The sequence below is a fragment of the Eptesicus fuscus genome, chromosome 21, assembly GCF_027574615.1.
Source record: "Eptesicus fuscus isolate TK198812 chromosome 21, DD_ASM_mEF_20220401, whole genome shotgun sequence".
Lineage (NCBI taxonomy): Eukaryota > Metazoa > Chordata > Mammalia > Chiroptera > Vespertilionidae > Eptesicus > Eptesicus fuscus.
Genome location: NC_072493.1, coordinates 10,086,725 through 10,103,544, shown reverse-complemented (window position 1 = coordinate 10,103,544; position 16,820 = coordinate 10,086,725). Strand labels below are relative to the sequence as shown.

At 54.7% G+C, this 16,820-nt stretch overlaps 1 protein-coding gene across 1 annotated transcript in view; it reads left to right on the top strand.

The window, feature by feature from the left end:
* Positions 1–6,003: 6,003 nt before the first annotated feature.
* The window catches only part of ZFHX3 (zinc finger homeobox 3), a 160,833-nt gene continuing 150,016 nt past the window's right edge, over positions 6,004–16,820 (top strand). The window contains exons 1-2 of the mRNA XM_054710419.1: positions 6,004–8,710; positions 13,737–14,233. Of these exons, the coding sequence (XP_054566394.1) occupies positions 6,004–8,710; positions 13,737–14,233 (3,204 nt within the window). The remainder of the gene's footprint in view (positions 8,711–13,736; positions 14,234–16,820) is intronic.

Sequence of the window (16,820 nt, the reverse complement as noted above, 5' to 3'; positions counted from 1 at the left end):
TGGCGTGTGTGCTTGGTCTTGCCCCTCAATTTGTTGATTTACGTGAAGGGAACCAGGGACAAGACAGAATCTTGAGGCCTGTCACTAGCCCGCTGACCTCAGGTAATGGCACCCGCCAGCTATAACGTTCAGCTAGAGGTTTTTTTGGTTTGTTTGTTTGTCTTTTGTTTGTTTTTTATCTGAAAGACATTTTGCTATCCTGGATACAAAGAAATGATAAACTCTGGAATAGCTTATTAAAATCAAACAGTACTCTCTGCTACATTTCTCAGATCATTGAGTCCGAGTGAAGCTATATTTCAGTTTAATTGCTAATTCCTCAGGACTATCTTTTTTTTTTTTCTTTCTAGATTCTATTCAGCCACTCTTGAATCTGTTCTCAAACTATGAGGAGCTTGCAATATATAATCTACAACATGCCTTTTAAATCTAATATTATTACTTTATCCAAGATGATGTACACACACATCACTCTTCCCCCTTTTCTTGCTTTATATTATTCTGAGTGCTTTTCACCACTTAATGTTATATTTGTTTGTTGGCCATCTCTCCCCCACAAGAATGTAGGATGTGACCTGTTTAACCTTGATTCCCTAGCATCGGACACATGGTAGGTGCACAGTAAATATTGAGTGAATGTGTGAATGAATGAATGCTTTTTTTGTTCGTTTGTTTTGTTAATACTCACTTGAGGAAATTTTTGCATTGACTTTTAGACAGAGCAGAAGGGAGGAGGAGAGACACAGAGAGAGAAATATCAATGTGAGAGAGAGACATTGATCAGTTGCCTCCTGCACACGTCCCGACCAGGGCTGGGGATCGAGCCTGCCATCGAGGTGCGTGCTCTTGATGGGAATCGAACCTGGGACCCTTCAATCCCAGGGCCGATGCTCTATCCAGAGCCAAACCGGCTAGGGCCCAATGCACTTTTTGATTTATGGTGTCTGGAATCTCCCCCCCCCTTTTTTTTCTTAAAAAAAGTGAGGATAATGGGCCTACCATACAATTTGTTGCAGCAGCTTGACCCTCTCTCTCCTGTGTGAAGGTATCCAAGTACAAAAGCCATTTTGAACTCTCCTCCCCTCAGCACTCCCAAGCAAGAAGGGTTCTGTATGAGGTGGCAGTGTCCTTTTACATAGCCATTCTGCTATCCCATGGTCTCAGAGCAGTCCCTGGGTCCATACAGATTGGGTGTGAATGTCAGATGTAAGGACATTCTGGAATTCAGGAGAAATAGATGCTAAAGAAGAACCTGGTACAGTGGCCAAGAACACATGCTCCAGGCAGCCACATTGTGTATAGTTTTTTATTCAGGCTGCATAACTTGGGGCAATCTCAGTTTTCCCATCTTTAAAATGGGGATAAAAATAGAATTTGTCTCACGGAGTGGTTCTGAGCATCAGGGTGGTGCTGTACCTTCAGGCCTGTACATGATGCCCACGTCAAGGAGGGATGGCTTCCCTTATGATGGTTTAATTTCAAAAAGCTTTGGGAAATAAAGGCACTTACTACCTCATCCCCTAGTTTTTTATATAAACCTCATGTATTTCCATATGCAACCCTATATGTGCTTTGTTCACTTAGCATCCCGGGTGGTCATTTCCCCACACCCTTAAATAATTTATCCGAAAAATTATATATATGTGTGTGTGTGTGTGTGTGTGTGTGTGTGTATATATAAGTGTATATATATATATATATATATATATGTATATATATACATACATATATATATATATATAAAAGTAAAAGCCTAAGCGACCATTACAACCTGTCGACTGAATGACCGGTCGCTATGACACACACTGACCACCAGGGGGCAGACACTCAACGCAGGAGCTGCCCCCTGGTGGTCAGTGCGCTCCCACAGCCAACCTTCCGCAGCGGTCCAACCTCCTGCGGTCCCTCCCCCCGGCTGGCCAGCCCTGATCAGCCCCAATTGCTGGCCAGGCCGAGGGACCCCACCCGTGCATTAATTTGTGCACCAGGCCTCTAGTATTTATAACATCCTATGGAGCTCTGTGCACTGTAATTTAGAGAGTCCCTCATCTCACCAGATTTCTTTTATCATCTATCTCTGTGGTGTCTTGGGTTGTCTCCTGGAGCGGGGGAATTGCCGCGTCAGAGGGCATGTGCATTCTTGAGGCTTTTGGTACCTCCTGCGAAGTCGCCTCCAGGAAGGCAGCCAGCGGAGGCCGCTCCAGCCGAGCTCAGGGGAAGTGGCATCCTTGCCCGCTGGCTTCCCTCTCCTGGCGAAGCTGCCTGGGTTATTCACTGAGGCAACAGTTTCTCGCTATCTCACTTCTCCCTTTCCTTTCCTTTTCACCCCCTTTGTTTCCTTTCTTGGTTTTCTGCCAAACAACCTCTTGTGAAAGGACCGCCTAATTAACCCTGTGCTAATTAACAATTTAAAATTGCACAGTGCGACGTTCATGTTTAATTCTCTGAGAGCAACAGTGGGAGCCTCCTCCCCTTCCTCACTCCCCCCCCCGCCAGCTTCCCTGTAACTGTTGCATCGGCCTCAGCCCTGCCTCCTTAAAGGAATGTGATCAAACTGCCCGGCCACATCTTCTCAGTTGAAAGAGGGAGATGGATGACTTTGTTAATGGGGGGCCTCCGGGTGACATGGTGGGGTTTTTAACATTTTAAACAGTGTCTTCAAAACAAAGGCGTGATATTTGGGGAGATGCAGGGAGCTTTACACGAAGGTCCCAAGGAAACGAACTGGAAGGGGCGCACGTGTCCGGGGCTCTTGATAAAGGCGTTGAAGCTCTCGGTACAGGGTGACTTCTCGAATGGCAGGCTTAGCTCAGCAGAGCGAGTCCAGCACCCTCGACCGCACCTCTCGTTCCCCTGAACCCCTGTTGGAGAGAGGTGCTCTACTGAAGAGTAACTGAATTCTTAAAACCACACACACACAACCCACGTGGAGCACGCTAGGTGGGCATGAGTAGAACACGTCTGTATTGGAGGGGGATTTGGGGGTGTAGGTGGCTGAAGAGAAGCAGACTGCAGGAAGGGCTGGGGGGCCGTGATGTGTGAGCTGGCCCTGGTGAGTGAAGGATGAGGAAGGGGGCGCAGAGCTGGGGCGGGGGCCCGAACAGAGGCTGCTGCAGGGGTGCCTGTGAGCGCGGGGACCCGCCAGGTTCCCAGGCCGCCCTCTGTAACTGAAGATCATTGATTTTACGGGAAACCGTGTTTACAGACAGAGTGCTGATCGACCTGCCGAGTTGACTTCTGCCTCCTTAAGTAAGAACTACCTTTTTCTTATCGACTGGCTGATAAACAGAGCGAGAGGGACGGGCGGGAGAGTGGTGGACGGCCTGAGGCCCTTGAGCTGCAGAACTGGGAAGCGTCAGAGGTTTCTTCATCTCTGCGTTCTGGTCCCCTCTTGTGCACCCTGTCCCCTCATTCCCAGGGACCGGTGGAGGAGTCCGAGCCTGACCCTGCCTGGCCCCGAGCAGTGCAGGGACAGAGCGGGGGAGCTGGCCGTCCGGTGGAGATGTTGTGTAGCAGAGGGTGGCCGACTTGAATGAAGCGCGCCCTCCAAGGACCACGCGAAACGTGCGGCTTCTGGCCTGGGGTAGGGCTGAGAGCGCGTTCCTCCCAGCGCCCCGGTGAAGCTGATTCTCTTGCTCCCTGATCCATACGTGGCGCAGCGAGGCTGTGAAAGGTCCTGCCTGTCACGGCCGGCGTGCAGGGACAGCAAGCCCAGAGCAGGCAGCTTCGATCCCAGAGTGGGATCCTTCTCTCCCAGGGATCCCTGCACATGAATAGTCTCCCACGGGCCCCTCCATGGGCCAGTGTCACCACCCAGGGGGTCGTCTGTCTGTCAGGGATGGCCACAGTGTCATTCTTGACATTTGCTTGGAAATAGAAAACAAAGTTAGGCGAGTTTTCAAAAGTCCCAACCCCTTAAGTGGGTGAGTTGTGGAGGAGGAGGAGGAGGAGGAGGAAGAAGAGAACAGCAAGAAAAGCCCACCAATTAATTGGTAAACGCTTGCAGGTTTCTCTGGCCCAGCCCCGGCTGGAGAGGAGATTGGCTTCGCTGTCGATACACAAGTCCCTGGTGAAGCATCAAAGCTGTTCTCCTTTATCAATCGTGGCCTCCCCTTCCCGCATGTTCCTGTAACTTACCAAGCATTTATGACATCGATTTTACAATCGGGCTGTTAACCCTCCCGCCCCTTCAGGCCTGCCAACCTTTCTGGCCTGAGCTGTCAATCAGGCGCATCCTTAAGGAGAGCCACCCGGCTTCTCACCTGTGTGCCGGCCGAGCCTGGCGGGGAAGTCCCATCCATCTGCTGTTCGGTCCGGTTTCGTGTAGTCACCTTCGCTGAAAATCAATGTGTCTGTTCTCAGGCGCACAGAACTTTGTCGTCGTGGAGTTTGAGGTTATGAACGGGGAGGTGGAGAGTGTCGTGTGTGTGTGTGTGTGTGTGTGTGTGTGTGTGTGTGCGCGCGCAGGCGCTTTAAACAAAACCTGACACATTCTTCCAAAAAGTTATTTCTCCTAAGGCTTCTGGTAAACCTGCCTTCCCCATCTTTTCCCGAGGGGGAGCTGTTGGCTCACTGTGCAGTCAAGAATCAAGAAATGAAAAGAGAACGAAAGATGGGGGTTTGGGGGGTGGGGTGGGACCAAACACAGCCAAAACCCTCATCTGCTGTGTATGAATGAGATGGTGGGTGGGGAAGCAGCCAAGTGTTCTCCAGGAAGGAGGTGCAGGGCGGCAGGGGAGGGAGGCTTGCCTGGGATTTGCAGACCGGGATCGGGGCCGGGTGAGGCATCTGAGGCTCTGAGTTGCTGTAGGAGCAGCGCTGGGTGGAAGAGACGCTCCGTGAGGTCCTTGCCACAGGAGCACAGCAGCAGCGGGTGATCTGATGCCGCCCTCTCCAGGGACGCGAGGTCTCGGAGGGCAAGTTCAGCTCAGTGGCACTTGGGAGTCGGAAACGGAAAAGCCCCAGGGCTGAAGGACAGCTGCTTGGGTAGCAACTAATAACTAAGAGACAGGTGGGAACAGGGGCTGGCCGAGCCCAGCTGCCGTCTCGCTTTGCTGCTAAGATCCTTGACAGCAGACAGCACCCAGCCCGTGGTGACGGGGCTCCCTCCAGACGGGGCGACATCCATGCTGCCTGCCGGAGGGGGCGTCGGCCCACTGCGTCTGGGAGGTTCTTCCTAGAAACATCACGCTCGTGTTTGCACCTACACGTCTTCCGTCTTCCGTCGGGAGCCAGCTGAGTCACCAGCAAGGCTGCTGGAGGGGTGGGGGCGGAGAAGGGAACTCGGGGATCTGCCTCTGTTTCACGGTGTCGGGTGGCAGGGGCACGTTTTAAGGATTTGCCCCTCAGTTTTCCTGCTTGTAAAATGGGACAGTGCTCCCCAGACCTCAGGGGCTTTTCTCTGAACTTTTCAAACTAGAACCTTGGTCAGTAAAAGCAACAGCAGCAACTTCTCCAAGTCAATGAGCATGTCCTTGCACAGTTAGCCTTTCCTGTTCTGGGGGTGCAAAACCTCTCTCCTCTCGTCTGTCCCTCCCCTGCTCCCCGGCCCACAGGCAGCTGGGACAGCCGAGGGCGGGGAGTGGTGGGGCCCCCCCTCCAATGTGGCCGGCGCCCAGTCCTGGTGCTAACAATGTGCTTGCAAAGAACGGAAATCCAGACTGGTCTCCAGGGTAGAGCAGCCGACAAGCTGAAGACTAAGAGGGGTCCTCCTGATGCCCCTGCCTGTGCTCCTGCCACGTCCCCAAGCCGTGACCCCAGCCGTGACGCCTGGGGGCCACTTGCCCTCTGCGCGTCGGACAGCTTGGGGCCACCGCTGGGGTCCCTGCTGCCCCCGCGGTCTCCGTTGTGGGTGTGGACAGAAGCTGTTGGACTGCTCTTAGCCTCGGCCCTCCTAACCTCTTTCCTTTCTCTCTCTCTTCCCCCTCTCCCTCTTCCCCCCTCGCCTCCGCCCTCAGGTCCGACCCGTACTGGGTGCAATGAGAGCTCCACGCAGGCCTTGCCATGGAAGGCTGTGACTCGCCCGTCGTCTCGGGGAAGGACAATGGGTGCGGGATCCCTCAGCACCAGCAATGGACTGAACTCAGCAGCACCCACCTCCCCGACAAACCCAGTGGCATGGAGCCGTCCACAAGCGAGAACCACGGGCCCCTGGACAGCCTGAGGGCCCCCTTCAATGAGCGCCTGGCGGAGAGCACCTCGGCCGGGCCCCCCGCCGAGCCCGCGGGCAAGGAGGTCAGCTGCAACGAGTGCTCGGCCTCCTTCGCCAGCCTGCAGACCTACATGGAGCACCACTGCCCCAGCGCGCGCCCCCCGCGGCCCCCGAGGGAGGAGAGCGGGAGCGACAGCAGCGAGGAGGGGGACGAGGAGAGCGACGTGGAGAACCTGGCTGGGGAGATCGTCTACCAGCCCGACGGCTCGGCCTACATCGTGGAGAGCCTGAGCCAGCTGGCCCAGAGCGGGGGCGCCTGCGGCAGCGGCAGCGGGCCTCTCCCCTCGCTCTTCCTGAACTCTCTCCCCGGGGCGGGGGGCAAGCCGGGGGACCCTTCGTGTGCTGCACCCGTCTACCCACAGATCATCAACACTTTCCACATAGCCTCATCCTTCGGGAAGTGGTTTGAGGGCCCAGACCAGGCTTTCCCGAATACCTCAGCCCTGGCGGGGCTCAGCCCCGTCCTGCACAGCTTCCGCGTGTTCGACGTGCGACACAAAAGCAACAAGGATTACCTGAACAGCGACGGCTCTGCCAAAAGCTCCTGCGTATCCAAAGATGTTCCCAACAACGTGGACCTGTCCAAGTTCGACGGCTTCGTGCTCTACGGCAAGCGGAAGCCCATCCTGATGTGTTTCCTGTGCAAGCTCTCCTTCGGGTACGTCCGCTCCTTCGTGACCCACGCGGTGCACGACCATCGAATGACCCTGAGCGAAGACGAGCGGAAGATTCTTAGCAACAAGAACATCTCCGCTATCATCCAAGGGATTGGCAAAGACAAGGAACCCCTTGTGAGTTTTCTGGAACCAAAAAACAAAAACTTTCAGCACCCTTTAGTTTCCACAGCTAACCTCATCGGTCCCGGACACAGTTTTTACGGTAAATTCAGTGGCATTCGGATGGAAGGGGAGGAGGCTCTCCCCGCCGGCTCTGCCGCTGGCCCCGAGCAGCCCCCGGCCGGCATCCTGACCCCCAGCACCCTCTTGAACCTTGGCGGGCTCACCAGCTCGGTCCTGAAGACCCCCATTACCTCAGTCCCCCTGGGGCCTCTGGCCTCCAGTCCTACCAAATCCTCGGAGGGCAAGGACCCCGGGGCAGCAGAAGGAGAGAAGCCGGAAGGGGGCGACCCGGACTGCTTCTCCGAGAAGGCAGGGCCAGCCGAGGAGGAGGTGGAGGAGGAAGAGGAGGAGGAAGAGGCGGAGGAGGAGGAGGACGAGGAAGAGGAGGAAGAGGAGGAGGAGGAAGACGAGGGTTGCAAAGGACTCTTCCCCAGCGAGTTGGACGAGGAACTGGAGGACAGGCCCCATGACGAGTCCGGGGCCGCGGCAGGTAGCAGCAAAAAGGACCTGGCTCTCTCAAACCAAAGCATTTCTAACTCCCCCTTAATGCCTAACGTGCTCCAGACTCTGTCGAGGGGCGCAGCTTCTACTAGTTCTAATTCCGCTTCTTCCTTTGTTGTCTTCGATGGTGCGAACAGGAGGAATCGTTTAAGCTTTAACAGTGAGGGCGTCAGGGCCAACGTGGCAGAGGGCGGCAGGAGGCTGGACTTCGCCGACGAAAGTGCCAATAAAGACAATGCCACAGCACCAGAACCAAATGAGAGCCCCGAGGGGGACGACGGGGGCTTCGTCCCCCATCACCAGCACGCCGGCTCCCTCTGCGAGCTTGGGGTGGGGGAGTGCCCCTCGGGGAGCGGCGTGGAGTGCCCCAAATGTGACACGGTCCTGGGCTCCTCCCGCTCGCTGGGCGGCCACATGACCATGATGCATTCTCGTAACTCGTGCAAGACCCTCAAGTGCCCCAAGTGCAACTGGCACTACAAGTACCAGCAGACGCTGGAGGCGCACATGAAGGAGAAGCACCCGGAGCCGGGGGGCTCCTGCGTCTACTGCAAAAGCGGGCAGCCCCACCCCCGGCTGGCGCGAGGCGAGAGCTACACGTGTGGTTACAAGCCTTTCCGCTGCGAGGTGTGTAACTACTCCACAACGACCAAAGGCAACCTCAGCATCCACATGCAGTCCGACAAGCATCTCAACAACATGCAGAACCTGCAGAACGGCGGGGGCGAGCAGGTCTTCAGCCACTCGGCCGGGGCCGCGGCGGCGGCGGCGGCGGCGGCGGCCGCGGCGGCCAATATCAGCAGCTCCTGCGGGGCCCCCTCGCCCACGAAACCAAAAACCAAACCCACCTGGCGGTGCGAGGTGTGTGACTACGAGACCAACGTGGCCAGGAACCTGCGCATCCACATGACCAGCGAGAAGCACATGCACAACATGATGCTGCTGCAGCAGAACATGACGCAGGTGCAGCACGGCCGCCACCTGGGCCTGGGCAGCCTGCCCTCGCCCGCCGAGGCCGAGCTCTACCAGTACTACCTGGCCCAGAACATGAGCCTGCCCAACCTGAAGATGGACAGCGCCGCCTCGGACGCCCCGTTCATGATGAGCGGGTTCCCGCTGGACCCCTCCGCGCCCATGGCCGCCGTGACGCCGGCTCTAGGTGAGGCTGACTCCGTGTTTGTCTGTTCTGTGCTGTGACCGGAACGGGGGAGACACTGCGAATAAGTCCAGGTCCTGTGGATTCGGTTGATTTTTTTTTTTTTCTTTTGTATCAGCTTGAGAGTCTAAGAGTCAATATTTTTTCTCAAGAATCCCTTGAACTCTGTGTGCATAGGGAAAGTCGTATGCACTGAACAGAGACGTGACCCCACTCCAGTTCCGCAGGCCAGGATTAAAATTGAAGTGTTCCCTCTGTTTTTTTGGCTTCTGGTCAACCTTCCTTTCTGTTCCCATTCTCTCTTTCTCCGTCTCTGTCTCAATTTGAAAAATCACCACAATTATCCAAAACTTTTGGATTCCATTAAATATTTATTGAAACTTACAGGAAACCGTAGCTGGAGTTTTAAATAGGAACATGGTCATCTCCATCAGAGGAACGCGGGACGGGGGCGTACTTTACTCAGATAACCAAAGGCTGGCTCTGTGCCGAGCGCGAGCCACCCAGAGAGGGTTCTGCAAGTCCCCCCCCCTCACGCCCCCTCCGTGTGTTCCCGCGGGTCTCAGGGAAGGAGGCATGTTCCTTTCCTTCCCTGTTTTGCATGTGTTCTTGGTGACTAGTATCCTTGGGAATTAAATGGCCCTGGGGCACACTAAGGACTGGCGTGATAGATGACAATGAGTACATTCTGTACACCAGAGAAAGCTAAGTTTTAGCGTCAGTGAGATCCTGGTTGATGGAGCCTTTGTCGCCATGAGGGACAACCCAGGTCTTACTGGCTTCATGGATCGAGCAGGGGACCCGGGGATAGTACTTGGTGCCGGAAACCACGACTCGTTACGTACAAAGAATCATGACCACTTTTGGGTAGAGCTTCTTACAGCAAGAAAACGTACGAATCCGTTTCATGAGGAGTGGTTGGGCCACTCCTGCCCCTGCACCTGTGCCCCGGGCAGGCAGGGCCTGGTCTCCATCTCCTGACCTGCTAACCACTCGGGACCAGCGGCGATGGCCTGAATTAGGCCGCATCTCCTTCCCGGCACTGGGATAAGTTGTTCTTGGCAGCAGAATGTCAGCAAGTACCTTGATTCTGGCATGGTTTAGGTCAGGGCCAAGCTTCACCAGTAGGAATGTCTTTATTTGCTTGGTGTTTTAGTGCTAATTGCTGCTGATGAGTTACGTTTCATAATAGTTAATTTGTTTTTCCTGCTATGCATTTAAATTTGAGACCTTGCTGCTTTGATCTCGCTTTTCTGTTTTGGAACATTGACCTGTTGATCCTTTATTACCAAGTGGTTTGAAGAAGTCTCCCTGGCTGGTTAATCATGGATGCAGAGGGATAAGCTGTCTTATTCGTCCCCAGAGTAAACCTCGGGATGCACATCAAGGGATGGCATCAGTGCTCTTAAGACTTTTTTTTTTTTTAAGCCTGTGGGAATTGGGGTTTTCTAGTCTGGAGATTTAAAATCTTGAGGAGGCAGATCTTGGAGTAAATCAAATATAATGTAGGTAGAATGAAGACACAGAAAATGGATGGGTTCCTACTGAGCCGAAGTGAGATCTTTTTAATTACCTTGAAAACCAGTAATTCTGACGTAGGCTTAAATGGAGAGGTAGAGGAATATTTTGCTTTTACACCAAGCGTCTGAGTCCCTGGGGGCATTCATGCATTGTGGGCATATGGCAGATGCCAAAGAAATAGACGAATGAATCTCTATGCTCTGGACATACATTGATGATCTGTATCTTATTTTTTTAAATATATTTTTGTTGATGTCAGAGAGGAAGGGAGAGGGAGGTAGAAGCATCAGTGATGAGGGAGAATCACCCATTGGCCGCCTCCTGCAGGCCCCCCCCCCCCCCCCGCTGGGGACCGAGCCCACAATCCAGGCATGTGCCCTTGACCGGAATCGAACCCAGGACCCTTCGGTCCACGGGCTGACGCTCTATCCACGGAGCCAAACCCGCTAGGGCTGTATTTTACTTCTTAAAGAGCACAGAGCTCTTCTTTGAAGGACCTAAGCCAGGGCAGCCACGAAGGGCCCCTGAATTTCCAGTGGCTCCGCTCGTCAGCTGAGGTGCGTCTCTGCCACCTCCTGTGTCTGCCTTCGGGCCACAGCGGCTGTCAAGATGGGACAAGAGCCGCAGATGCTGTGTGCTGACACCTGAGTGGGTGCAGGTACCGCAGGACATGTCCAGAGGACTTACAACTTAAGTTCTGGGGCCTCAGTAGACGCGGACATAGACAAACGCGAAGAGCCGTGCCTTTTGAGTCTCTCTGTAGCTCTGCTGACGTTTCTGCGGGCCATTCGAGGGACGGCCGTCGGTTATTAGATATTCCTGGGCTCTGCAGGGGGAAATGGTTTTTGGTGAAACCCGCTCCTGCTTGCAAAGTTACTCTCACACTTCCTTCACCAGCACCTTGTCTTCGGTGATCTCAGACATGCTGGTCTGGGATGTTGGCTCTCTAGGGGCCTTTAAGGAAAGGGTCAGCACTGTTGGTCTGGGCTGGTTGGATTGGCCACCTTTTGTAGGTAAGATAGAGAACTGAGGCCATCTCGGTGTCCTTGCATACACCCCCTCCACTCTGTCGTTGAGCCACAGCACGGGGAGGCCGGGAGCTCGTGGTGGGTCCCCGTGCTTCCCAAGTAGCCAGCCAGCCACCGTGCCCCGCGTCCTGCGTGGGGTTTACAGGTTCTCTGCTGCCGCCTCGAGTCTAGAAGGTACCTTTTCCCACCATGTGCCTCCGCTGATGTGCTGCGGGGCAGGCTCTGTGCCTGGATGTAAATCTCCACGTTGAAGCCAGGTGCACGTGGGCAGAGGGTGCCACTCCTTTCCAAGACCATCTACCCAGCGTGGCTCAGAAGTCAGCGCTGCTAAGTTCTCCCTCACTGGGGCTCTCCTCCTAATCCCTGTGCGTCAGGGCAGGTTCAGTTCCTGCCAGCGCTGTGGAGTGTAGGATTCTAAGCCCTGGGCTTGTTTCTCCAAGGTTGGGTGCTCCGGTCCCCCTCATCTCATGGCTTCTCTGCTTCTGTCGTGGATTTGCATTTCATTTTAAGAGCTTGGAGTGGGAATAGGGACTTACTCCTCTGTGTGTCCAAGGACTTCTCATTTTCACGCAAGCATCCGACAAGTGGCAGTGGAATTTCCCTTCAGAGCGATGTTGATGAGCCGAGGTTACATTTCAGAAGTGGGGGAGGTTTGCTGCTTCAGGTGGTTGGCAGCAGAAACAAATATGTGCTTGCCCCTCGCCTCCCGCCCCGGGCAGTTTCCGCTTCCACTGCACACTGCGCACATTGCACGGATGCTGCTTGGTCTTGGTCCCTGGGAGGGGGCGGAGCTTTTAGGATTTTTCCCTCCTCTTTTTCTCTCTTGTCCTTGAAAGAAAGTCTTCGTGGTGGCTCCTCTCACCAGGGGAGATGGCAGGAGAGGAGACAAGCGGGAAGCTCCCCGTGCAGACTTCTGTGGCTTGCTAGGCCGTCCCCAGGCTTCAAACGCAGCCGGCTGCTCCGTGGAGCCCGCACTGATCTTCTCGCTGGAGGTGCCCCGAGTAGCGTAAATTTAAAAAGTCATTTAAAAGTACATGTAACGTCTTTTCTTTGAGTCACCGCTAACTTGGATTCTAATCCGTCATTAAAAGAAAAATAACCTCAGCCCGACCACGTGTAAAAGGTCAGGTTTAAATATCAGTTGGGGAGAGGCAGGGGCAGACCCAGCGCCAGTGTGCATGTGTGCAGGGCAGAGGCGGGAAATGGGAGCCCGAGGCTCGGCGTTCTGCTGGGCTGTGCGCTTCTGAGGAGCGGAGCGAAGGCTGCTCTTGGCAGGCCTTGCTCGTGATATGAATAAGAGCGTGCCGTGTTCATGTGCTGCTGGTAAGTGAGCCGCTCCCTGGGTTATGCACCAAAAAAGCACAGGGGTGGGGAGGGAGAGCAGAGCTTTCTCAGGCCCTTCATTTTGGAGGCGGAGCGGGTGGAGACTGTGAGCTGACCTTTGCATTTCACTGCTGATCCCAAATCCACTTTCCAGTTCACTTCCCAGACCTTCTCACCCTTGCCTGGCACAGCGGACGTGTGGGCATCTGTGGAGGGACTTTCTGGAGGCTCAGTGAGGAGAAGACTGGCCCTGTCCTAAAGAGGAAGCCCCCGGTGGGGACACTGGCCAGCACGTAGTTCTGTCCGAGGCTGACTTACGGCAAAGGAGAATGTGACGTTAGACCTCCGTTTCACGCACCGTGGGGCTCAGAAAGGGAAAAGATGGCCCTCCTGGGGGATGTGGGAGGAGCTGGCACCATTGACGGGCAGGTCGGATATTGATCAGTGGGCTGTGATGAGGAGATCTTTCCCGAAATCTCAGATTTAGACCCGCACTGTCCAATACTAGCCCCGTGTGGCCATCTAAATTTAAATGAATTAAAAGTAAATAAAATTTCAGTTTCTCCGTTGCACCTTAGCCATATTTCAAGTGTGCAGTAGCTACATGTGGCCAGTGACGGCCACATTGGACAGTGCGGATACAAATGTTTCCATCTTCGTCCCCGAAAGTTCTCCTGGTTGGCGCTGCTTTCGATAAGGTCTGACTCGCCATAAAGGCTTGTTGTTAATAGATTGCAGCTGTAACTCATTTCCAACTTTTCGGGTTCTGAAGTTTCAGATTCTATTATGTCCAGTGAATGATGCTTACATCTACCTTTTCTCGGATCTAAGCGAGGGGCTAAATTGAAATATTCAAAAGATTATCGTTCCTGCCTCTTTCTAGGTGTTCTTCTCCAAAGGAACACACACACACACACACACACACACACACACAAAACAAACCATAAAGCTTTTCACAAATTTTAGAAAGATGTGAATGCATCAAGGTGATTTTTGTGTGTGTGGTTTTCCCAGTTGGTAGCACCTTGCGACACTTGAAATGTGACCTTGTTTGTCCTTGAACCCAGGTGGAGGGGAGCGGAGGGCAGGGAGGTGCCCGGGTGCGGCTGCAGCTGTGAGCCTGGCCGCTGACTCTGCTTTCCTCTCCTTCCCCGCAGTGGGCGGTGAGATCCCCCTAGACATGCGGCTCGGGGGCGGGCAGCTGGTGTCGGAGGAGCTGATGAACCTGGGCGAGAGCTTCATCCAGACCAACGACCCGTCGCTGAAGCTCTTCCAGTGCGCCGTGTGCAACAAGTTCACCACGGACAACCTGGACCTGCTGGGGCTGCACATGAACGTGGAGCGCAGCCTCCCCGAGGACGAGTGGAAGGCCGTGATGGGGGACTCGTACCAGTGCAAGCTCTGCCGCTACAACACGCAGCTCAAGGCCAACTTCCAGCTGCACTGCAAGACGGACAAGCACGTGCAGAAGTACCAGCTGGTGGCCCACATCAAGGAGGGCGGCAAAGCCAACGAGTGGCGGCTCAAGTGCGTGGCCATCGGCAACCCCGTCCACCTCAAGTGCAACGCCTGCGACTACTACACCAACAGCTTGGAGAAGCTGCGGCTGCACACGGTCAACTCCAGGCACGAGGCCAGCCTGAAGCTGTACAAGGTAAGGGCCCGGGCTGTCTCGGGGAGCAGCGGGGCGGCTCCCTGGGAGATGGCGAGGGTGGGTGACCCGGTGTGGGAAGGGGCGCTAACATCCGCTTCCTCACGCAGCTGCAGTGGGCGGCAGGCGGCAGCTGGCACGGGAAGGTTCTCTCCGTGGGGTGCCCCGTTTGAGAGGGGCGGGTTTGTTTGCGGAAGCCCAGTACCGTCACCTTGTTCCCCTTGCCCCTCGACCGTCTCTACGGTGGACTCTCCTTCCTTCCTCACGGTTACCTTGTGCGCCTGTGTCCCCCTCTCCCCTACGAGCTTTCGCTCCCCTCGTCCCTCCCATCTCATCGCTCCCTTTAAAAACAAATCTCTCCTGGGTATTCTTGGGGTGCTTTGTGCATTTGTTCATTCGTTTGTTCACTCAACCGATACACACCTACTGTACACCGGGCACTGTTCTGGGTGCATGCCTGCATCCACGCACAAAACAGACAAAAATCCCTTCCCTCTTCCAGGAAATGGGTGCTGCACACAGTGAATAAGTTAGACAGTCCGTAGGCTAGACAGGGGACATGCTGCGGGGAGGCAGGGGTCAGGCCAGGGAGCTCCCTTGTTCTTTTCCTCGGTCTTCCCCAGTCCTGTGCCTCCTTCCTCTTCCGTGTATTTTTATTCCCTTCCCCCGGCTTCTCCCATCTCCCTCCTCTTGTTCTGTCCTCTCTCCCCTTCCTTCCTTCCTTCCTTCCTTCTTTTTGCTCCTTTAACCCCCTCCCGAACCCCTCCCGGCTATCTCTCCGGCCGCCCGTAGACTGGAACGAGGAGCTGGTGCTCAGATACTGTAAATAGTCCTCTCCCTCGCACGGCAAAATTGCTCCAGACGCTTCTATTGATTTTCACTGGACTTAAAGCCTCACCTTTTTCTCTAATCATCCCGTAATGGCTTTAGTATGAACAGTCAGGTACAAATCGCCATAAATCTGCCCAGCCTCCCTCCGCATACCATCCACGCCCTCACTCCTTCTTCCCCTCTCCTCCCTGCATTGTCAGTCTCTCCTCTTTCCTTTCACATGGGGTCTCACGTCTTTGGGCCAAGGGGGGTTGAGTTTCGGCTGACCCTGAGCTGCTGTCATCCCCTGGCTCCCCACGGCGATTTTCAGTAGAGACTCCGATGGGGAAGACTTCCGACCCTCCCCCCACACGGTCTCCGCGACATTGATGACTGGAACGCGTTTTACAGTTGCTCGTTCTCAGGCTGGCGGGAGGCCTGTGTAGCATTGGATGAGAACCCATTTTAGGGAAAGGAGGAGGAAGCAGGAATGAGGCAGTGGGAATAGAATGTTCTGGAAGTGACAGCTGACTCCGGCATGGAGGGGCTCAGCTGGTACCACGGGGAAGGCCTGGACACCACGTAGCCAGCCCCCTGGTCCTAAGTGATCAGGAACCTCACTGGGTGGCTTAGTGTTGTGCCACTTTGGAAATCAAAGGCTCTTTGTGGCGAGTTGAAATTGGAGGTCTAACTGGCCACAGGGTGGTGCCGATGTGGTCAAGAAAGCCTGATGGAAAAACCAGTGGAAAAAGTTTCCAGAAGACCCCACCGAGCAGCATTAGGACCAGGGACTCGGTGTGGCCGTGGAAGGTTGTAGGCAACTTTGATGAAGGTCGTTTAGAGGTGGCATGAAGCCAGTCTCCTCCATCCAAGGAAAAAATTGCTCTTCAAATTATAAAACGTGTACAATGGTGATTAACGCCACGCTGCGTCCTCCAGTAAGAGTGTACCAGGCCCCCGGCTTTGCTTCCAGAGGGCCTGGGACCAGGAGGATTTGCTGAGAACCTCCCCTCTTGGTACCCGAACCACTTCCACGAGTCATACCGAGGGTCGGGTTTGAGGCGGTTTGTCAGATGGATGTGAGGGAAGCAGTGTGTGTGTCTCCATCCTCCTCCCTGGCCTTATTTATTTATTTTTTAATTATTTATTTTTAAAAATATATTTTTATTGATTCCAGAGAGGAAGGGAGAGGGAGAGAGAGAGAGAAACATCAGTGATGAGAGAGAATCATCAATCAGCTGCCTCCTGCACACCTGATACTGGGAATCAAGCCTGCAACCTGGGCATGTGCCCTGACTGGGAATTGAACTGTGACCTCCTGGTTCATAGGTTGATGCTTAGCCACTGAGCCACACCAGCTAGGCCATCTTTTTTTTTTTTTTTTTTAAGGGCGCTCAAAAAGGGCGGTGCAGGTGGAAGGGCCATAGGTTTTGGGGTGCAGGATGGCACGTGGGGACCAGCGCCTGGAGGAGAGGTGCCCAAACAGTGCATTTGGCTGGCGCACCCTGGACGTGACCAGCCCCTACACTCAGGGCAGAATTCCCTGCGTCATCAGTCCGGTGCCGTTCGTCCTTGGGTACCGAGTGTCCCTCGCTTGCAGGGCCCTGCGGTGGGGGTGGGGCACTCTCCTGCCCACTGGGGGCTGACACAGGGACAGGCCTGTCATTCCAGCATCCTCACCTGGCCTTTCTGTCCCTCAGTGACTAAGACAAACTTCTCCTGCCACCGAGGGGCTCCCTCTCCCAGGGTCTCGGGACTCCAGGACTTCGGGGTGGGGACT